The sequence below is a fragment of the Myxocyprinus asiaticus genome, chromosome 13 (genome assembly GCF_019703515.2).
Source record: "Myxocyprinus asiaticus isolate MX2 ecotype Aquarium Trade chromosome 13, UBuf_Myxa_2, whole genome shotgun sequence".
NCBI classification, from domain to species: Eukaryota; Metazoa; Chordata; class Actinopteri; order Cypriniformes; family Catostomidae; genus Myxocyprinus; species Myxocyprinus asiaticus.
Window position 1 is genome coordinate 28,469,158 of NC_059356.1, and position 22,756 is coordinate 28,491,913.

A 22,756-nucleotide genomic window follows, 5' to 3' on the forward strand; every position below is an offset into this window, starting at 1 on the left:
TAATGCACCAATTACAAATAATTCATTAGGCCCGCAGTCTCTCCATCACTCTGTGTCATTTGTTTGGGTCCTGAGCACTTGTCTTCCTCCTTATTTTGTCGTTCCTGCCCTCCTATTTCCTTTACCATCTCTCTCTCTTTCTGTCCCTGTGTGTTGTTGTGTGCCCCCAGGCTACAGAGTGCCACGTCCTCTCTCCATTCCTCCCTCTCCCTTCCTCTCTCTCTGGCCCTGTCACCTTCAATTGCTCCATGGTACTAGACACACAGCCACAGGCAAAGAGAGAGAAGAGAGGGGACACACACATACACCAGAGAGAGAGAAAGAGGGGTGATGACTGAGGGAGGAAGCGCTGTATATGTTTGGAGACAAAGAGGTAAAGAAAGAGGGCAGGTGTGAAAAGTTGTGCGGAAAGATGTGAGGAGGATGAAGGCGCAAGGAATACAGAGGAGAGGTTAACGAGGAGAGAAAGTTGAAGGAGGTCTAGAGAGACAACTGATCAGGATCAGAATCAGAATCAGAATCAGAATGAGCTTTATTGCCAAGTATGCTTACACATACAAGGAATTTGTCTTGGTGACAGGAGATTCCAGTACACAACAATACAAAAACAGCAACAAGACATTTAAAAAATAATTAAAATTGAATAAAAATAGATAAATATTGAAAAGAAAAAAGTATATATAGAATACGCAATAGACTATATAAATACATACATACACATACATGTTGGGCCTCATGTATTCAGATAGAAGACAAAGGCAGGCCTAACACAAGTCGTAAAACCTAACTCAGCCCCACACACCAAGTCGTAAATCTTCCTGATAAAAATCGCGCCAAAATCAAACAAAGGGAGTCCAAAACAGACTACAAATCCCATGAAGCCTTGCTCACTAAAGGATCGAACTCTCAACTCCTATTGGATGAGGCACACAACAGAACGTCCCTCAAACATGACATCATCAGGAGTTGAAATACCTCTGAAATGCTTCCAGAATTTGCTTCCAGCGACTTTGTTCACCGAATATAGACGTAGCTTTTTTTGCTGCTCTCAGATGCAACCTTGTAGCACAAGGAAGTAATGTCCGACTTGAAACTGTAGCCATACAATCTCCATCTCGCTGGATGAGTTGAGATTACTCTGTTCAACCGAACACTCTAACGGATCCGAAGGAGACCGCCGAGCAATTCACATCTTCATCCGTTTGCCTACAGAAGTGAAGAGATTAAAGATTTCTCTTCCATCTTCAATCAAGTCGACATTTCTGAGTTCTCCGCCAGCCCGCCGAGAATCAACAGCCGTACCGCCAGCCAACAATCAACAGCCGTACCGCCCGCCGACAGAGCGAGGAAACGGCCTCCCGTCATCACCCGAGCCTCAAGGAACCGGGTCAGAGTTAAAGGACGGAGGAAAACACATTCTACCTGTGTCCTCATGCGATTCAAGTAAGAGGTTTACGTCTGGGCAGAGATAGAATATTATAGTGTGTTATTCTTGTGTTTCAAGGTTTTTGCTTGTACAGTTTATGGATCGCCATGTCCACTCATTATTAATACTCAGGGTAGTAATTATCACGATTTTGTTTTGCTGTATTGTGGTCCAACCAAATTGGATTGTTGTGCAATTTCACCATCGCGGGTGACACTGCAACTGAGTTCATCCATTAAAGAGTCAAATAACGCGGGACTGTTTACGAGCTGTCCACTGCGTCTCTGAGCGATGAACTAAACAGCTGCTTTCTCTCCCACGATCGCGAAATCAGCTTTAGGGCCGTCACTTCTCTCTCTCTCGTACTAATTACACACACACACACACACACGCAGGCACGCAACCCCTCACAAACTTTCTGGCACACATTTTGGCTCATAGAAAGCCCAGCTTTGTCCCTAAGCTATCGTACAAGCAGATATGCGCGGTAACTGGTAGACGCCATCTCCACCCCATTCGCGGTCGTATTCCCTGGCCGGAAGTCTCGTGTGACATACTCTCCACGAGAGTCACGTCCGCTATTTTGTGCGCGTCCCTCCTTACACACACACTGTCACACACACACTGTCACACACACACACCCTATGTGTTATAGAATTATTTTTATTTCCATATCTAATCATATCACTGTTTAGTCTGTAGTTGTAAGTCGGAAGTTTATTGACTGCATTGTATTAATTATTAATTGATATTACTGCATAAATAAACTTTGTTTATATTACAAAGAGAAGTGTTTTGGTTTGTTTTGCATACACCTGTGTCATGCTGATGGGATGTCAGTGCTCGGATTCAAACCTTCATTCATTGTTTTTTTTCCCGAAAATCAATATTCTTCAGATGTCGATTTTCCTAAGAAAACAATCTAATATTGAGACTGTTTTACTATTTGGTTATTAGTCCCTGATTCCAGGGTGGTGCCCCATCAATGTTAATCCTTATTAATATTCTATTGATTTTTGATAATTGATAATTATCTTTGATGATTGTTGAATTTGAATGATCAATAAGCTAGTGTTAATTTTAATTAATGTTTTATTGATGTTAACAATTAACAATTATCTTTGATAATTGTTGATTTTAAAGGATTAAAAAAGCTAACATAGATTCTCATCAATGTTCTATTGATTTTAATAATTAGTAATTATCTTTGATAATTATTAATTATTGCTAATAACCAAACTTGCTCCTAAACGTAGCACACTACATTTACTGGAGCCCCATATGAGGTTTTAATGAGTTAGATGCAATTAATTAATTTAAATATTAATTAATAACTACAGAAATAATTATTAATTATTTCTGATAGTAACACTGATCTAAACAAACAGTAAAGCCCTACATACACATACATACATACATACACACACACACATACACACATACATACACATACACATATACATACATATACACATACACATACATATATATATATATATATATATATATATATATATATATATATATATACATACATACATACACGCATACATACATATACATACACACACACATACACACACACACATATACATATACACATATATGATATATATATATATATATATATATATATATATATATATATATATATATATATATATATATACAGTATATACATACATATACATACATACATACACACACACATACACATACGTAGTGCAAATCTAAATACAAATCGGTTATGTAGAGTGTAAGGGAACATAATGGCAGAAGAGGTAGGATGTGTTGGATAATATAAAAAGACTAAGCTGTGTATTGCACATAAATTATTGCTCAAAGGGGCAGTTTTAACTGTTCATGAGATGGATAGCCTGGCGGAAAAAACTGTTCCTGTGCCTAACGGTTCTGGTGCTCAGAGCTCTGAAGCGTCGGCCAGAAGGCAACAGTTCAAAAAGGTAGTGGGCAGGGTGAGTGGGGTCAAGAGTGATTTTTCCATTCTTTTTCCTCACTCTGGAAGTGTATAGTTCTTGAAGGGGGGTAGGGGGCAACCAATAATCCTCTCAGCAGTCCGAACTGTCCTTTGTAGTCTTCTGATGTCTGATTTCGTAGCTGAACCAAACCAGACAGTTATTGAAGTCCAGAAGACAGACTCAATGAACGCTGAGTAGAACTGTATCAGCAGCGCCTGTGGCAGGTTGAACTTCCTCAACTGGTGAAGGAAGTACAACCTCTGCTGGGCCTTTTTCGCAATGGAGTCAGTGTGGGTCTCCCACTTCAGGTCCTGTGAGATGGTAGTGCCCATGAACCTGAATGACTCCACTGCTGCCACAGTGCTGTTTAGAATGGTGAGGGGGGTCAGTGTTGGGGTGTTCCTCCTAAAGTCCACAATCATCTCCACTGTTTTGAGCGTGTTCAGCTCCAGGTTGTTTTGACTGCACCAGACAGCCAGCTGTTTAACCTCCCTTCTGTATGCAGACTCATCGTCATCTCGGATGAGGCCAATGACAGTGGTGTCATCTGCAAACTTCAGGAGCTTGACAGAGGGGTCCTTGGCAATGCAGTCATTGGTGTAAAGGGAGAAGAGTAGTGGGGAGAGCACACATCCCTGGGGGGCACAGTGCTGATTGTACAGGTGCTGGAAGTGAATTTCCCCTGTATCACAAGCTGCTGCCTGTCTGTCAGAAAGCTGGTAATCCACTGACAGATAGACGTGGGAACAGAGAGTTGGTGTAATTTTGTCCGGAGAATAGCTGGGATGATGGTGTTGAAAGCCGAACTGAAGTCCACAAAAAGGATTTTAAGTGCAGGTTGAGTAGCGGGAGGGGGGAGGAGGGGGGATGCAGGAGATGTTGGTGTTTGTGTGAAGTGAAGGTCAGAGCAGGTGTGGGGTGTGAGATTGGGCCTTTCAAATCTGCAGTAGAACACATTCAGGTCGTCAGCCAGTTGTTGGTTCCCTACAGGGTTGGGGGTTGGAGTCCTGTAATTCGTAAGTTGTTTCATGCCACCCCACACTGATGCAGGGTCGTTAGCTGAAAACTTGTTTTTCAGCTTCTCAGAGTATCTTCTTTTAGCCACTCTGATTCCCTTATTCAGTGTGTTCCTGGCTGGATTGTACAAGACTTTATCCCCAACTCTGTAAGCATCCTCTTTGGCCTGACGTTCTACTGTAAACCATGGTTTGTCGTTGTTAAATGTTAAATAAATCCTAGTAGGAATGCACATATCCTCACAGAAACTGATATATGATGTAACAGCATCTGTGAGCTCGTCCAGATTGGTGTCTGCAGCCTCAAAAACACTCCAATCAGTGCAGTCAAAGCAGATTTGTAGTTCCAGCTCTGCTTCGTTGGTCCATCTCTTAACAGTCCTTAATACAGGCTTAGCAGATTTTAATTTCTGTCTGTAGGTTGGAAGAAGATGAACCAGACAGTGATCAGAGAGTCCCAGCGTTGCTCTAGGGACAGAGTGATATGCATCCTTTATTGTTCTGTAACAATGATCCAGTATGTTCCTATCTCTGGTGGGGCATGTGATGTGCTGTTTGTATTTGGGCAGTTCACGTGTGAGATTTGCTTTGTTAAAATCCCCAAGAATAATAATAACTTAGTACGGGTATTGTTGTTCCATGTCTGTGATTTGATCAGCCAGCTGTTGCAGCACTGTGTTCAAACACGCGTTTGGCACGATATACACACTCACCAAAATAAACGAGGAAAACTCCTGTGGCAAGTAGAAAGGCTTACAGTTAATAAAGAGCACTTCCAAATTAGGACAGCACATCCTCCTTAACGTTGTTACATCTGTACACCAACTTTCATTGATGTAAAAGCATGTTCCACCGCCTCTCGTTTTCCCAGTTAACTCCGCAATGCAATCCACTCTGAACAGCTGAAAGCCCGGCAGATGTAACGCGCTGTCCGGAATGGCTTCACTCAGCCAGGTTTCTGTGAAGCACAAGGCAGCAGAGGTTGAAAAGTCCTTGTTTGTGCGGGTGAGGAGATGTAGTTCGTCCGTTTTCTTAGGAGAGAGTGGAGATTCGCAAGATGAATGCTCGGCAGTGTTGTTCGCAAGCCCCACCGATGGAGCTTGACTAGCGCACCGGCTCGTCTCCCTCGCCTGCGTCTCATAGCGCGTTTAAACAACACAGCTGCGCCTCCGACTAAAATGTCAAACAAAACGTCTGAATATTCAAAATCCGGTAAAAGATTGACTGGTATATGCTGTCGAATGTTCAGCAGTTCGTCTCTGGTGAAACTGACTGAAAAAAGATTACTAAACACATGACAAACAAACAAAAATAACAAAACAATAGAAGCGCTGATAGATGATGGAAAAACTGATGCACCAATAGGTGCAAATATTTCAGTGTCTCTTTATCAAGTTATTAGGTTACCTGGCGCCACACTAACTGACTCCAAACAACTTGATTTTGGCTGAGAATGTCACACATGCAGACTTTTTTGCTGAGATCTTGCTCTCTTCAGTCAGAGGTATGATAAACTTGCAGATACAAAATGGTGGAGTGGTAACAAACATACCAACTCACTGCAATTTTCTCTCTCTCTCTCTCTCTCTGATTCCCTGTCATGTGGAGCTTGCCGAAGTAACAACAGGAGTACCGCGTGAGCATAAACACCCTTACAAAAATCGAGAGTTCATGGCAAATTTGCTGCAAACTTGCTGCAGTTTCGCCACTGATTATTTTCACATGCAAAGGAGCTTTGTGGCAATATTGCGGCAAATTATACATTTTTGCCAAAGGTTTCCTGCAGGTTCACCACTACCGGTGAAGAGCTGCAAACTTCTGTCAAACATTTGTGGTAAATCACAAGCTTTGCATGTGAAAATAATGAGTAGCAAATTATCGGCAAGTTTGCGGTAAATTTGCCATGAACTCTGATTTTTGTCATTGTAATAGTGTGATTTAGGAAGCAATTCATGAAGTAATTTTACCTTGTGAAAGTGTGTGATTGTGTATTTATCACCTGGAGGCTTGCCGTAGAACACGTATATCCATATGCAGCAATCAAGTGAGTAAAATAATTATGTTTAATTAAAACAAACTGTAATGCCTCCACTTTCTGATTTCTTTAGTCATTTTAGTGTAGGAGAAAAGGACAGAAAAAACACTTGGTGACAGAAAAACTTTGAATTACAATCAGCGTTTATGATGATATGCAGCTGAGTGCGATGAAAATGTTCAGATCAGCTTGACGTCTTGACAGCGACAGAACAATTTTTTCAAGTAAGCCTGATGTGCTTTTTCAGTTTTTGAAGCCATTAACTCAGCAGGGAGTCCCAACGGTTAAGTGATTAACGACCTCCCGCTGGCAGATGATTTGTGTACACACTGTAGCAGTTTATTCTTGCCAGTTACTCTTTTTCATTTGTTTTGTTGGGATATCCTTTTGTATTTTTCAATAATGTGTTATTGTTGAATTCCAACCGACCACAAACAAATTACTTTTCTGGATAACAATCATGGTGAAAAGTAGTGTGCAGGCCCAGGTGGAATCTTCTGACTTTTTTCACATTTTCTGTGCTGAAAATCTGTGTAATGGTACATGTTTTAAATGGAGCGGAGAGTTTTATACTCTTATTGGTAGCTGAAACCATCGTCATATCAGCCAAAGTACTTAATTGCCATAGACCTGGTTCACAGCAGTACCATATTTGAGTTTTGACAGGTATAAAAACGAGGCTGTTAGTAATAGGCTTACAGTCTCTTCAATGGAATGCACTGTAAAAATCTCCTAAATCACATCTAACTTTGCACAACTCATGTTTTCTGTAGTTTTTTTTATCTACCGTTTCTTAATCGGTTCATGGAATGATTCAAAACACTTTAAAGTGTAAACAAATGTAACTCATTGAAGAGACGGAGCAAATCTATGCCTCACAGCCTCGTTTTCATTTCTGTCAAGAATCAAATACTGTATGGCACTGCTGTGAACAAGGTCCATTCTGCTGAAATCTGACCTGCGTTCCAAACGGGATAAATCACCCTCTGAAGGGCACTTTGAAGAGACAACAATCATGATAGTCATGCTCAGCGCCGTTGAAACAGAGAGTTGCGACACTGCCATAGACTTCTGTTGTAACTGGAGAATGCGTAAGTGACGCGTGTCGTGGGGCACCCCATAGTTCCAAACACTGAATAGTTCCAGCACTGAACCCCATTTATTTCAGTGTTTCTCAAGCAAACTCGTCAGTAACTTGATGAAATGACTGCATTTTTTTTTTGTTTTTTTTTTTGTTTTTTTTTACATTAACGCATTAGCTGACTCCTCATGAATCTAGTCAATTATGGTATTTTATGAAGCCAGCTCTAGTTAATGTTTATCGTTAGACAGTAGCTATTTAGATTCTAACTGCAGGTAGGATTTATTTCAGGAATGTTAGACTCTATTAGCTTTAGCTTGGTGTACCTAATAAACTGGCAGCTGTTTATATGCTTAGGCTACACAGAAATACCAAAATTGTATATTGTAAGAGTAGTGGAGTGCAAATAGAACATAGTCATACATACAATAACATTTATAAACACTCCTCTCCCCCACCCCACCCTCAACATTGAACATTCAGGGGGAAATAAATAAATAAATAATAATATATAATAGTAAGAGGTAAAGTATTTTTTTAATAGGTGCTGTTGTTTTATTTATCAATTTCACTCATTATTTTCAGCCTAATCACCTCCAAGAATTGCATAAAAGTGTCCCATATTTGACTGAATTTATTTAATTTCCCTCTGACCACATAGGTTAATTTCTCCAAAGCAAGGCAGATTGATCTATAAAAGTTAGATGTTATGAATACTACTTCAGTTTCCAGATAAGTGGTGCCAGTTAACCCCTCCCTGCCTAATTCTAGGGTGAGTTTTTCCCTATATCCTCATGTTAAATTTGTCTGTAAAACATTTTAAAGCTGATATTTAAAAAAGTTTCTTCCCGGGGGCATGCCCCCAGACCCCTGATGAGTTTGCACCCTGATAATGAATTGTTTCTGTGTTGTTACTTTTGTTATTAGGTAGATTGCTTGTCACCAGGCACATCCGCATGGTGTTGCCTAGCAGTGGTCACGAGTAGAGGGAACTGCTGAAATGTTGCCAGGGATTAACCCCTGATTCCTGATGGTGAGGATCACACCCCATGTCCACAATGTCCGAACCCTTGTAATTGTAGGAAGAAGTTTAGGTGTTGGGCTAGCCTACAGTTGTAAGGTTGGTTTGGGATTTATACAGATTGGTCAATGTATTTGGACAAAGACACAATTTTTGGTTATTTTGGCTCTGTCCTTCAGCACATTGGATTTGAAATTAAATGATGATTAGGAGTTTAAAATGCAGACTTCCAGCTCTAGTATGAGGGTATTTTTGGTCATCAAATTAAAATAATCTGCAACCAAGTACTAAATATGATCATTTTATTTAGGTTTATAGGAATGTGTGCAATAACTTTTGGTCCTCTAAAATTGTCAGTCTGTCAAATGGCTATAATTACTACATGGTTCACTTGATGCATCTGAAAATACCCACAAGTTTAAGCTGAGAGTTTGCACTTGATGTCCATAGTCATTATATTATTTCAGATTCAATGTACTGGACAGAAATCATGCCAATGTCCAAATACATATGGACCTAACTGTAGGTGTGTACTCTCACTTTTGTAATCTCTACCTCATTAAAAGCTTTGGGAAACATTGGCTTTCGATGTGTATTTAATCTATGTCCTTCAATGTATTAACCTTAACACAGTTTCATCTTTCTTTACTACTCCCAGTTCTCTCCAGCAGCAACAGGCTTGACTTGACTTAAGACCCAGGGCCTGTTGCACCAGCAGAAAAGTTAAAACTTAGCCTAGTTGTGGCATAAATGGGCACTAAGTCACAATTTACGAACTACTAAATATTTGAGCATTGCACCATATATATAGGTCGAATAAGTTTCTATGAAGACTGCCCATTCAAGGAAAAACGTATGTACCCTCTCCCTGGATATATTATATAATAAAATGTTTTGTTGAATGCATTTGGTTGCCTTGTTTATTTTGCACTATTGACCAAACTTCTTTTTTGGGTTAAATTGAGCAGTTGCTTGCATTCATTGATAATCACTCGATGTGCATGCTTATGTGAATGTCTTTACATAAGATAACATTAGGATGTGAGTAATTATGACCACAGAAACACGAGAAAACACGAGAAAAATATTAATACATACATGTATTTACGTTATGGGAGCAATCCCCCTTCCCTCCAAAATTAAACACAGAAAAACTGATTGATGCTGCCTCTCCATCGCTCCCCAGAAAACATGCTACTATAAATGAAGTCAATGTAGTAATCATTGCACATTATACGTTAATATTTAACGAAAATTGCTACAAATATAGTCGCTGATGCTGTCTGTCCCGCTTAAACCCATTCAAACATTTTGACAGCGCGGATTTGTTTGGAACTATTGAGAGCTACGTGAACCACGTGACCGCGTGGTGGCGTGTTCAGATAGTGTCGCAACTCTTTTCAACGGCGTTGGTCATGCTGTTAACTCGCTTCAAATAGATTACTAATAAAACATTTCCAATAAAAATAACTTAAAAAGAGAATGACCCTATTTTTGAGTCCCACACATTTTTAGCTTCCCAAAGCTCTCACAGTGGATGGTAAAGTCTCGAAGGGAATAGAGCACAGGGATGATCACTTCTGAATGCCTTCATTCAAATGCCCATTTTAAAATAATATGAATATTTTTATTTATATTAATTTATATGAAGTCATTTAAATGACCATTGCCCAAAATAAGAAACTCTTAAAAGGCTACATAAAACTCAGCATTCATGTTAGATTAAGTTTAATTTGACATGCAGACATGACTTAGTATAATAAATGTATCAGTCCATGCATATTCTACGTAACATTTCTGTCAAAGATTAATATTGTCAAAACGTTTTCCAAGTTTGCCAAGAGGCGCCTGGCTGGTCGTTGCGCGTTCGCGTGTCAACGTGGCGTTTCATAGCCAGTAGATTTGAGAATTTTGCCCGGTTCCGCCCAGCTTCGTTGTGTGATTGGCTGCTTTCCATGTCAGTATAACATTTTTGAGCGCATGTAACGCTGATCCCTCCGCCCACTTTTGCGTGCACTTTAAAGAAGAACAGTGCCAACGCGTACTGCTCAATTTAGGATAAACGGGTGTATTCAAACAGAAATCACTGCGGGCTTGGTAAGCATTTTTTTTTTTGTTTACAGTTTAAGATTTGAAATATTTGCACCAGAACTTAAACTGCACATTATATTGTTATAAATGTGAACTGTTAATCAATTGGGAAAGTTGGAGGCATGCATTCAATAGTTATTATTGCCTGCTGTAAATCACATGCTTTTAGATACAGTATTTGATGCTTATTTTTTAGAGATGAATAATTATTAATGAAAATGTCTATTCTCTTACATTTTATTTAAATTTGAATGAGACTATTGAAAAATATGTATTTTTCATTGTCAATCACAATTAATTTTTGTGTTAGGTTGCAGCATACTTTCCAGGTTAATCTTTAATATCAAACACTGAGTCTAGAATTTCTCTAATATGTCTCTCTCTCTCACACACACACTCTATCACACACACACAAGAGAAAACATGCAGCTGCTCTTTTTGGGGATGCTTGCCCTGCTTGTCAGGGTCACATTTGCTGTGCCCGCACAGGAGAAGCGTGTGCATCGGCAGCCTGACCTCAGTGACCATGTTCACGATGATGCCCATGGTTACCAGTATGACCACGAGGCCTTCCTGGGCAAAGAGGAAGCCAAGACCTTTGACCAGCTAAGCCCAGAGGAGAGCAAAGAGAGACTTGGGTAAAAATAAAAAAGCCAGAATGCTGAGAGAAATAATCATATCACATCTCTTAAACTCTGTGGTTTAGCTTTTCTGTTGTTTGTGTATTCTCCATGCAGAAAGATTGTTGATCGGATAGACACAGATAAGGATGGCTTCATCAGCCACGCAGAGCTACAGAACTGGATTAAACACAGGCAGAGGAAGTACATCGAGGAAAATGTGGACAAGCACTGGAAAGAATACGACCAGAACAAGGATGGGAAGATTGCATGGACCGAGTACAAGAACACTACCTATGGTTATTACATAGGTAATTGAGGCATGCATTTGAATTTGGGCATGGTACCTAATTATTTTATGGTTAATAGGAGACAGCTGTTCTGGGGTTGTATATCTTTTTTGTTCACAATAACAGTGCCACCATCTGTGCAAAAAGTACATACAGATAAATCAGAATTTCAGGTACAATATGAAACAACCAATAAAAATAGAAAACATTATTAATAATTTTAGCCCTTAAACTCCAACACATACTGCAGAACTAAAAAAAACATTAATCAGTGACTTGTTTCTGAATTCCAGCTGAAGAGTTTGATGATGTTGATGTTGATGATAAAGTGAGTTACAAAGCCATGCTCACTAGAGATGAGAGGCGGTTTAAGTCAGCAGACCGGGACGGGGATGGTATTGCTACAAGGGAAGAGTTTACAGCCTTCCTCCATCCAGAGGAGTTCGACCATATGAAAGGCATTGTCATACAGGTAAGGTGGTGATGGGGGGATAAATATAATCATAGAAAGATAAGAGAGAGGGACAGGTTTAAAGCTGAAGTGTGTAACCCAAAAATGAAAATCTAAGATGTTTATGACTTACTTTCTTCTGCAGAACACAAACAAAGATTTATAGAAGAATATTTGTTCTGTTGGTCCATTCAATGCAAGTGAATGGTGGACAGAAGTTTGAAGCTCCAAAAAGCACACAAAGGCAGCATAAAAGTAATCCATACACCTCCAGTGGTTTAATCCATGTCTTCAGAAGCAATATAATAGATCAATATATCATTAGAAAAATTTAAAAAAAGATGAATATTTAAGTCCGTTTTCTTTTTACTATAAATCTACTTTTCAACAGCCCTCCTAAGCACGTTCACAAGAGTTCTTTTTTTGCCTCCTAATGGGCTGTTGTGAAAATATGATTTATTTATTCTTTTCCTTTGCTTTATTCCTCCCTTTTTTCTTTCTTCTCCCTTCCCAGTAGGTGGTGACTTGCACGAAGAATGTGAATCGCAAAAAAAAAAAAAAAAAAAAAAAACAGAAGAACTCTCCTGAACATGCATAGGAGGGCTGTTTAAAAGTAGATTTATAGTAAAAAAAAAAAAAAAGTACTTAAATATTGATCTGTTTCACACCCAAACCTATCACATCACTTCTGAAGATATGGATTTAGCCACTGGAGTCATATGGATTACTTTAATGCTGCCTTTATGTGGTTTTTGGAGCTTCACAGTTCTGGTCACCATTCATGTGCACTGAATGGACCAACAGAGCTGAAATATTCTTCTAAAAATCTTTGTTTGTGTTCAGCAAAACAAAATTAAGACACATCTGGGATGGCATGATGGTGAGAAAATTAAAAATTAAGAATTTTCATTTTGGGTGAATTATCCTTTTAAAATACTTCCCAGCTTAATATGCAGAGCCATTTGAAAGTTGATTACCCCAAAAAACAAACACTATGGCTCTGTGGCGCTATCGAAACATTACTCTGGTTGTTTGAGCATCCCGACCAGCCTGACATAGCAACATTAGCTCAACCAATGGCATGAGTTTTCCCTTTGTCCAATCAACAGCAGTCAGGCAGACAATTTTATAGGATGGAAAGATCATTTTCATAGAATAGATCACTGTAAACTCTGATGACTGTATATTAAAACCCTTCTCTGCTTTTTGCTTCATTTTTAAAGGAAACAATTGAGGACATTGACAAGGATGGTGATGGTCAAATTAATCTGCAGGAATACATTGGTAAGTGTCTACACTCTCTTCCTGGGAGGGAAAGAAAACTTAATCAGAACTGATACTTCATGGTCACATAATTGATCAATTTTTGCTTCTGTTCCTTCTACCCCTAGGGGACATGTTCACCCCTGAAGATGGAGAGAGTGAACCAGACTGGGTCACAACGGAAAAGAAACACTTTTCAGAGATCAGAGACATTAACAAGGTATGCAACAGGAACAAATCAAGCAATGGGAGAGAAATGCAATCCCCTTCTGCCATTATTTTATGGTTCATGTTTTGTTTTAAAATTTTGATAGGACGGTTTCATTGATGCCAGTGAAGTAGCTCAGTGGATTCTCCCAGGAGAGGTTGACCAAGCTGATAATGAGGCCAGGCATCTCATTCATGAAACTGATCAAGATAACGTAAGTGACATTCACTGTAGCTGTGCTTGGGTGCTGTCATTCACATTAATTTACAAGCATTCATAAATGATAATTAATTTTAGTTAACTGCATCAATCTTAATTTTTCTCTGTCTGTCCTCTTCCCTTTAATTCACTTCCAATGAATCACAATGGACTTGCAACTGCTTTGTGTAATTGACTAACCAGGACGACAAAATCACCAAGAAGGAGATTCTGGCAAACTGGAACATGTTTGTTGGGAGCCAGGTGACAAATTACGGAGAGGATCTCACCAAAAGACATGATGAGCTTTAATGCAATCATATACTGTATGGGTTTATGGGACGAAAAGGCAGGGAATACATTTTTGGTGTTTGTGAGATATTGAGGAGGACATTTAATAAGAAAATTACAGTAAATTCTCCTTAACCTGTTGGGTAGGTTTACATTTCCAAAGTCAAAGGTCAGGGGTAAGGCTTTACGGTTACAGGATTTGGGTTTCTGGGTGCATGAAGGTAAGAATCTTACCGAGACATATAATTTAATTTATTGTCAGACATTTCATCCATTGCAGTTTCCAGGGGAAACAAACAAAATACGTAAGAATCAAGAACACTCAGATTCCGTGTGAATAGACACTCCACCTCACTCAAGTTGCATGAGGCAATAGACATAGTCTTCACTTGTTAGAGCTCAGAGATGCTCAGGAATACCGCACTGACTACAGGGCCAGTTGCAGATAGAGTTACTGTAACAGGCCTGTTTTGACTGTTACAAACAACTTGATATTACACCAGTGGTCTGTGATTTCTCATTTAATGTACCACGCTTATGATTATAAGCATAGATGGGGACAAAGGAGAAATTAAGCCAGGGTAAGCTGGGAGAAAAAAGGAGACAGAAGTGATTGACACTGTATTGGTGGAACATTTTTCTCTCTGTGAATTCTAAATAAAGCCATGTTGGTTTTTTTAATTAATTTTGGAGTGGGATTTCATTTCAATGACTAATGCATCTCTTTTTTTAAGATAAGTTAGAATTACAAACTTTTCAAATCACATTTTAAGCAAAATGCCTACTTAAAACCTATTCTCAACCATCACTATCTCATTGAAAACTAAATCAACCATTGCTCTCTGCATTTCCTAAACTGTGTCTGTGTCCTTGCTATCATTCTCAGGATGGCCGTCTCTCTATCAGTGAGATCATGGATAAAATGGATTTCATTAAGGTCAGCACCATAACTGACTTTGGGACCATGGTAGTGGCAGATCATGATGAGCTTTAACACCATAATAGTCACAAAATCTCACAAAAATATTAAAAAGACAAATTATTCTTGAAGTGTGTATATTGACTGCTTTATTAAAAAAAAAAAAAAAAAAACAACAACAAAAAAAAGATAACATCTGTGTATTAATATGTAAACATGACAGTATTTTTAGGGGCAAGAAAAACCTAAATAACTTCAAGATTCATTCAGTTTCCTTTCGCCAAAAGAGTGACTAAAAGCCCAACAGAATTAATGTCAATATATTTACAGGGTCCGAGCGATGTCCATTCCTTTCTGCAATCCTCTCCTTTATGCTTGCATGACGGGTCTGGCCTCTTTAGCTTTGAGATCCACACCTGAGCCTGCAAAGCCAGTCCCACCCTGGCATAAAGAGAGTTATTTATATTTAACCATTTTATTATGACTTCATATATTTGTAGAATATTGTGATAGCACTCTTTCTCTTTTACGTACCCTTTGAAATGGTATGATGTCCTTCTCTTTCAGTTTGTCTCCTGTCACTGGATCAGTCATGTCTTTTCTTATGAGCTTCTCTACACATTCCATAGTGACTACCGCTCCACTTGAGGGAATGACAGTAAGAAACAAACAAAACTAAAAGTGAGAGGAAGGACTATGAGTATAATGTCACTACGAGTAAGTTGTAAAATTAATTCTTGTTGAAAAGGCGGTGTAAAAAAAGTCAAACTCACGAGGGCCTGAGAACCGCACAGGGCACAGAGTTCCCAAGAGTGTCTTTGGTTACTGCACACACATATCTGTCCTGAAAACAACATCAAATACTTTATGAACAATTCAAAAAACAACATTGCATTTAGTTGCTCATTGATGACATTGATTACAAAGGTGAAAAATAATCTCAATAAAACTTGGCCTTATGCAGTATTATATTTCCTTATATCAGAAATGCAAACTCATGTCTTGAGAAGTGAAAAAGGTGAGCAAGTCATAGCATGTGTTCCAGGGTTGTATTATTTAGTTGTTTTGTTTTTTATATTTAAAGCTTTTTTTTTTTTTAAAGTTTTTAAGCTTAAAGAACATTTTCCCTAAACAAATTGTGCAAATTATCTTAAAAAAATTTGACTTTAGCCAAAAGGTGAGTAGTTTGTATCCCTGTTATTTCTAAATGGGGAGTGCAGGTTATGAAAACAACGTAGAAGTCAAAAGATCAGAAAGTAAAGGTGGCCGAGGACTTGGTCCACTACTTACCTGCCGTGTGAGGAGGGCTACTCTGTCCAGACTGGGGTCCAGAGGAGTGAAGTGCACAGAAATCAAATCACTCATCTTCAAAGGACGCCCTGACATGGGGCATAACACTGTCTTTGACTGAGAAAACAGAAGAGGAGGACAAACAGTTGGACAAACAAACCTATCAAGGGCATTATGACCGACCAAAAGAACACTTGGCAGTAGTGTGAAAACTGATTTCAGAGTAAGCAAAATCTATTGTGTAATACTCTTCTATGAGTGACGAGAGACTACAAAAGAGCCACATTTTAGGGACATGTGGCTGGCAGAGAGAGAGGGAAGTGGGATAAATAAGAGACTTACAGGTTTTTTAAGCAAGGTGGGCTTGGCCTCTGGTGTGAGGCTGGGGATCCAGAAGCTGGGCAGTGATGAAGAAGAACTGGACTCCCCCGCTGAAGCCTCAGAAGTGAAGGAACTGGCTGAGCTCTTTGGGGTTCCATCGTCTTTAAGTTTACAAACAAAGACATCAGGTAATACACTTAACCATGGGCATTCATTACAATACATTCCCAGTATAAGTCATGAATCATGTCCATAATGTCACATTATTGTGATTTGGTTTAAAATTTATTGAGTTCTCATCTGCCAGTATTAGATAATTCTCTCATCATTTGCTCACCCTAATTCAGTCTCAAAGTCGTATGACTTTTTCTTCTGCGGAACACAAACAAAGTTCCCTTACAACTCAGTACACTTGACCTTTCGTTTGCTAATGCATATGGGGAGTGTCCTTCCACACGACCTAGCTGAAACCTCTCTACAATAACGGCAATATTCTAATATTAGCTATGGTGTTTGAGCCCCACCCTTTTAGGCAAGCTGTTAAAAGCTATAAAAGCAGGTGCGAAAATTTTCTTCCTTCAAGACAGCGATTAATCTCTCCTCGAGAAGCCCTTTACTGCTTCGCCGTCAACAACACGAGTCAGCGGGCGGGATCTTCACGGCAACAAGACTCTCCGCTCCCCTGCAGTGTTCCGGGGAACATCACTCCGCCTTGCCGCTTGACACTTCGCTGGTGAACGGGCCACTTCAGCATCCTGATTCTCTGTAGCGCTTCAGCAGGAGTTGTGTATCCTTATAAGCAAGTACACACACACACACACACACACACACACACATACATATATATATATATATATATATATACACACATACAGTTGTGCTCAAAAGTTTGCATACCCTGGCAGAAATTGTGAAATTTTGGCAATGATTTTGAAAATATGACTGATCATGCAAAAAAAAAACTGCTCCTTGAAACAACCACACCGTCTTTTTCCAGAGCAGCCTGTATTTGTCCTGAGGTTACCTGTGGGTTTTTCTTTGTATCCCGAACAATTCTTCTGGCAGTTTTGGCTGAAATCTTTCTTGGTCTACCTGACCTTGGCTTGGTATAAAGAAATCCCCAAATTTTCCACTTCTTAATAAGTGATTGAACAGTACTGACTGGCATTTTCAAGGCTTTGGATATCTTTTTATATCCTTTTCCATCTTTATAAAGTTCCATTACCTTGTTACGCAGGTCTTTTGACAGTTCTTTTCTGCTCCCCATGGCTAAGTATCTAGCCTGCTCAGTGCATCCACGTGAGAGCTAACAAACTCATTGACTATTTATACACAGACACTAATTGCAATTTAAAAAGCCACAGATGTGGGAAATTAACCTTTTATTGCCATTTAAACCTGTGTGTGTCACCTTGTGTGTCTGTAACAAGGCCAAACATTCAAGGGTATGTAAACTTTTGATCAGGGCCATTTGGGTGATTTCTGTTATCATTATGATTTAAAAAGGAGCCAAACATCTATGTGATAATAAATGGCTTCATATAGTTTTTTTGCATGATCAGTCATATTATCTGATCAATGCCAAAATTTCACAATTTCTGCCAGGGTATGCAAACTTTTGAGCACAACTGTACTATATATACACTATATTGCCAAAAGTATTCGCTCACCCATCCAAATAATTGAATTCAGGTGTTCCAATCACTTCCATGGCCACAGGTCTATAAAATGAAGCACCTAGGCATGCAAACTGCTTCTACAAACATTTGTGAAAGAATGGGCCGCTCTCAGGAGCTCAGTGAATTCCAGCGTGGTACTGTGATAGGATGCCACCTGTGCAACAAGTCCAGTCGTGAAATTTCCTCGCTAATAAATATTCCACAGTCAACTGTCAGTGGTATTATAACAAAGTGGAAGCGATTGGGAATGACAGCAACTCAGCCATGAAGTGGTAGGCCACGTAAAATGACAGAGCGGGGTCAGCGGATGCTGAGGCGCATAGTGCGCAGAGGTCGCCAACTTTCTGCAGAGTCAATCGCTACAGACCTCCAAAGTTCATGTGGCCTTCAGATTAGCTCAAGAACAGTGCGTAGAGAGCTTCATGGAATGGGTTTCCATGGCCGAGCAGCTGCATCCAAGCCATACATCACCAAGTGCAATGCAAAGCGTCGGATGCAATGGTGTAAAGCACGCCGCCACTGGATTCAAGAGCAGTGGAGACATGTTCTCTGGAGTGACGAATCACGCTTCTCCATCTGGCAATCTGATGGACGAGTCTGGGTTTGGCGGTTGCCAGGAGAACGGTACTTGTCTGACTGCATTGTGCCAACTGTGAAGTTTGGTGGAGGGGGGATTATGGTGTGGGGTTGTTTTCTGAATGCTTCAGCATACCAAGAGATTTTGGACAATTCCATGCTCCCAACTTTGTGGGAACAGTTTGGGGATGGCCCCTTCCTGTTCCAACATGACTGCGCACCAGTGCACAAAGCAAGGTCCATAAAGACATGGATGAGCGAGTTTGGTGTGGAAGAACTTGACTGGCCTGCACAGAGTCCTAACCTCAACCCGATAGAGCACCTTTGGGATGAATTAGAGCGAAGACTGCGAGCCAGGCCTTCTCGTCCAACATCAGTGTCTGACCTCACAAATGCGCTTCTGGAAGAATGGTCAAACATTCCCATAAACACACTCCTAAACCTTGTGGAAAGCCTTCCCAGAAGAGTTGAAGCTGTTATAGCTGCAAAGGGTGGGCCGACGTCATATTAAACCCTATGGATTAGGAATGGGATGTCACTTAAGTTCATATGCGTCTAAAGGCAGATGAGCGAATACTTTTGGCAATATAGTGTATATATATATATATATATATATATATATATAAGAGTTGCTTACATGTTCCGTAAATGTTCCTTGTGCGAGAGGCACATCCCGCCGTCAGATCAGCATGAGAGCTGCATTCACTGTCTGGGCCGCGCCCACGCAGAGTCAGCTCTCATGGAGACAGACTGCCCTCACTGTGAGGGCATGAGTCTCAAGATGCTTCGCTCGTGAATCGCCTTCGTTCTGAGGGACTATTCAGCCTCCCACGCCCTTCCACCCAAGGGATCACACGAGAAGGCACGGCGGGGCCACGAGGTCGAGCAGAATGAATTTGAGGTGGTCCTCGTACTGGCGCATGCCCCGCACGGCCTTGTCTCGTTCGGCGGTTCTGACGCTGGGGATGATGACGATGCTATGTCTCTTGCTGCATCAGGCGAGTGGTCAGTGGATGACGCTACAACCCCTTCCCCCAGCGAGAGCAAGGAGCGTGTACGTGCCACTGACAAGGAGATGCTTCAAGTCCTTTCAAGGGTGGTCGAAGAGCTCAATATAGAGTGGTCTCCTTCAGAGGAACCTACACAATCTCGCCTTGATGAATGGTTCCTGCAGTCCAGACGCCGTCAAGCGACCACGTCCCGTAGATCTGCCCCGTTCTTCCCTGAAGTTCATAACGAACTGTCAAAATCCTGGTGCGCGCCCTATTTAGCTCACCGGCGAAGCGATTACATCCTCTCTAATGTAGATAACGGGAAAGAAAACAGTTATGCCCAACCACCCCCCCTGAAAGAGGCGGTAGCGGCACATCTCTGCCCGGCGAGTAGCAGGGTGTGGAATTCACACCCCATTCATCTTTCTAAGCCGTGCCGACTAACATCTGCACTGGCTGGAAGAGCACACTCAGCGGCGGACCATACTGTTTCAGCACTCCACGCGATGACAGTGCTCCAAGTTTTCCAAGCTAAGCTCCTCAAACAAATGGATGAGCAAGGCTACGATCCAGAGAAGTTCAAAGAGCTCCGCACCGCTACTGACTTAGCGCTGCAAGCCACAAAAGTCACCTCACAAGCCATTGGCAAGTCAATGAGAAACCTGGCTGACCCTCATGGAAATGCGTGACGCAGGAAAAGCCACTCTATTTGATGCTCCGGTGTCTCCAGCCAGCCTTTTCGGAGGCTCTGTGAATAGAATTGCTGAGCGTTACGTCACGACTCAGCAACACTCACAGGCTATGACACATTTTATGCCAAAACGGAGCAGTACTTCATAACCGGCTCGCTCCTGCTCTGTCTCGGTCCAGTGCCCGGCTAAAAACCCCACATCAGCTGCCTCAGCACCGCCAAATTTCGCTGCCGAGCTGCTAGTAAAGCCATGCAAGCCGTGGCCCAAACAAAGTCAGCCACCTCAGCGCAAGTTTGCACATTATGCACAACTGCTTCCCGTGAGCGATGCATTATATCATGTATGAACATACAAAGATTGTAAAAAGAGTACAGCGCTCGCACGAGACGTCACATTTTTTCAATAAAGGACTTTCCCTCATCCAAATATTTAGCACAACCGCTTCCCAATGGTGGGCGGCACATTATAGCTTGTAATGGATTACAAAGATTGCAAAAAGATTACAGTGCTCGTTGCACATGCACGAGATGCTCACACCTTTTCAATAAAGAGCTTTCTCTCTTCAAAGCCTCACATTATGCGCAACCACTTCCCAATGGTGAGTACACAATCTTCTCACAAAGAATGCGATAGAGGTTGTTTCATATGAATTAATAAGCCTGCTGTCCCGCAGCGCAAATATGTGTCAGAGCTGGTGTTTACAACGATCGAGCACAATCTGTGATCCGACCACACGATATGCTGGTGTTGCGTGCATAGACTGCGACACACACAGCGAGATTTACAGCCGTTATTTCTTCATTCTGGAGAAGGACGGCGGGCTTTGGCCCATTCTAGTTCCGAGACGCTTGAATCGCGTGCTCGTGACGCGCCCATTCAAAATGTTAACTCAGAAACGGATCTTATTGCACATCCGTCCTCGGGACTGATTTGCATCAATAGATCTGAAAGACGCGTACTTCATGTACCAATTGCACTGCATTACAGGTGGCTTTTTAGATTCGCGTTTGAGGGAACTGCGTATCAATTTAAAGTCCTTCATTTCAGTCTGTCTCTGGCTCCCCGCACGTTCAAGAAATGTATCGATGTGGTGCTCGCCCCATTGAAAATTATCGTTGTGTGTGTGTGTTTTGAATTACCTCAGCGATTGGTTATTACTAGCCAATCAGAGGTACTACTGAGCGAACACAGAGACTTGCTGCTTTGCCATATGGGAAATCTGGTCTAATGTCAACTGGGTGAAAAGCACACTTTTCCCCAGCCAGTAAATCTCCTTTTTAGGAGTTCATGCATGCACACCTCATGAACGAGCGTGTACAGACTATTCTTCGGTGTCTGTTTCAGTTCAAACTGAAAAAACATTACCACTGAAGTCATTTCATTTTCATGTGTAATCGCAATAACACGCCACTGTCTGGCTGATCTAGCACCATGGACAGCGCTATTCTTCTACCAACACGGTATTATGTTGGGTCAAGTTTCAGAAAGAAAGTGCTGACCACAAATGCATCCAACACAGGTTGGGGCACAGTGTGTAATAGACACCTGACTTTCGACACATGGAAACAAGTGCAAAACAGCAGTGACATGTCAACCGCCTAGAGCTACAGGCTGTCTTTCTAGCTTTGAGAGCTTTTTTTATTCTGATATTGTGAATCACCACATTCTGATTCGTTACGACAACACAACAGTAGTGGCATATATATATATCGACATGTTGCTCTGGCCCACTTATGGCTGGCGAAACGCAAGTATGCGCTTCCCCCAGTGTGCCTCCTTCATTCTGTCATCAGCAAAGTCTGAGTGGACATAGAAACAGTTCTGTTAATTGTGCCGAAATGGCCCAATCAGTCCTGGTTTCTGGAGATGGTCCAGATGGATGGGCCTCCATGGGAAACTGGATGGGCCTCCATGGGAAATACCACTGAAGAAAGATCTTCTCTCTCAGACACAAAGCACGGTTTGGAATCCCCAGCCAGAGTTGCAAAGCCTACATGTGTGGCCTTTGAACAGAGCACGCTAAACACACCAGAACTGACGCATTCAGTCATGAACACCATTTTACAGGCCAGAGCACCGTCCACGAGACACTTCTACACGCTAAAATGGAATGTGTTCATTGATTGGTGTCTTTCACATGGCAAAGTAAACTGCCTCATACATGAAATTCTAATATTTCTTCAAGAGCAATCTTGCAGAACTCACTCCATCAATGCTCAGTTTATGTGGCAACAATCCATGCATTTGTTATGCCCTGTGCGGGCGCTACATGCATTCGTTGAGCACACCCACCAGTTCAGACTGTCTGATCAGCTCTTTG

The 22,756-nt window shown here is 41.0% G+C and overlaps 2 protein-coding genes across 5 annotated transcripts in view; one reads left to right on the forward strand and one right to left on the reverse strand.

The window, feature by feature from the left end:
• Positions 1 to 10,269: 10,269 nt before the first annotated feature.
• Positions 10,270 to 15,017, forward strand: LOC127450467 (reticulocalbin-1-like). 2 transcript variants are annotated; one of them, XM_051714595.1, is made up of 8 exons: positions 10,270 to 10,652; positions 11,063 to 11,284; positions 11,384 to 11,577; positions 11,850 to 12,028; positions 13,231 to 13,291; positions 13,399 to 13,490; positions 13,585 to 13,692; positions 13,881 to 14,834. In XM_051714595.1, the coding sequence occupies exons 2-8, from the start codon at positions 11,070 to 11,072 to the stop codon at positions 13,986 to 13,988; spliced, it is 957 nt and encodes a 318-aa protein (XP_051570555.1). In that variant the 5' UTR covers positions 10,270 to 10,652; positions 11,063 to 11,069; the 3' UTR covers positions 13,989 to 14,834. The 2 variants fall into 2 exon arrangements, with proteins under 2 accessions (XP_051570555.1, XP_051570554.1); XM_051714594.1 differs by lacking the exon at positions 13,881 to 14,834 and adding an exon at positions 14,854 to 15,017 and having other exon boundaries at positions 10,548 to 10,652.
• Positions 15,018 to 15,052: 35 nt separating this feature from the next.
• Positions 15,053 to 22,756, reverse strand: part of LOC127450469 (nitric oxide synthase-interacting protein-like) — an 11,443-nt gene continuing 3,739 nt past the window's right edge. For 2 of the 3 annotated variants that reach the window (XM_051714597.1, XM_051714596.1), the window contains exons 6-10: positions 16,519 to 16,658; positions 16,177 to 16,293; positions 15,660 to 15,730; positions 15,421 to 15,529; positions 15,053 to 15,327 (exon numbers count right to left, since the gene is read on the reverse strand). In XM_051714597.1, coding sequence (XP_051570557.1) covers positions 15,256 to 15,327; positions 15,421 to 15,529; positions 15,660 to 15,730; positions 16,177 to 16,293; positions 16,519 to 16,658 — 509 coding nt within the window. In that variant the 3' untranslated portion in view covers positions 15,053 to 15,255. Of the gene's footprint in view, positions 15,328 to 15,420; positions 15,562 to 15,659; positions 15,731 to 16,176; positions 16,294 to 16,518; positions 16,659 to 22,756 lie in introns of those variants that run through there. The other variant, XM_051714598.1, reaches the window with a different exon arrangement.

Bases quoted from the DNA above. Each gene is read 5' to 3' on its own strand.
- LOC127450467 (XM_051714595.1), top strand. From the start codon at position 11,070: ATGCAGCTGCTCTTTTTGGGGATGCTTGCCCTGCTTGTCAGGGTCACA. The intron at 13,292-13,398 runs GTAAGTGTCTAC...TTCTACCCCTAG, and splicing joins TAATCTGCAGGAATACATTG to GGGACATGTTCACCCCTGAA. The intron at 13,693-13,880 runs GTAAGTGACATT...TTGACTAACCAG, and splicing joins ATGAAACTGATCAAGATAAC to GACGACAAAATCACCAAGAA.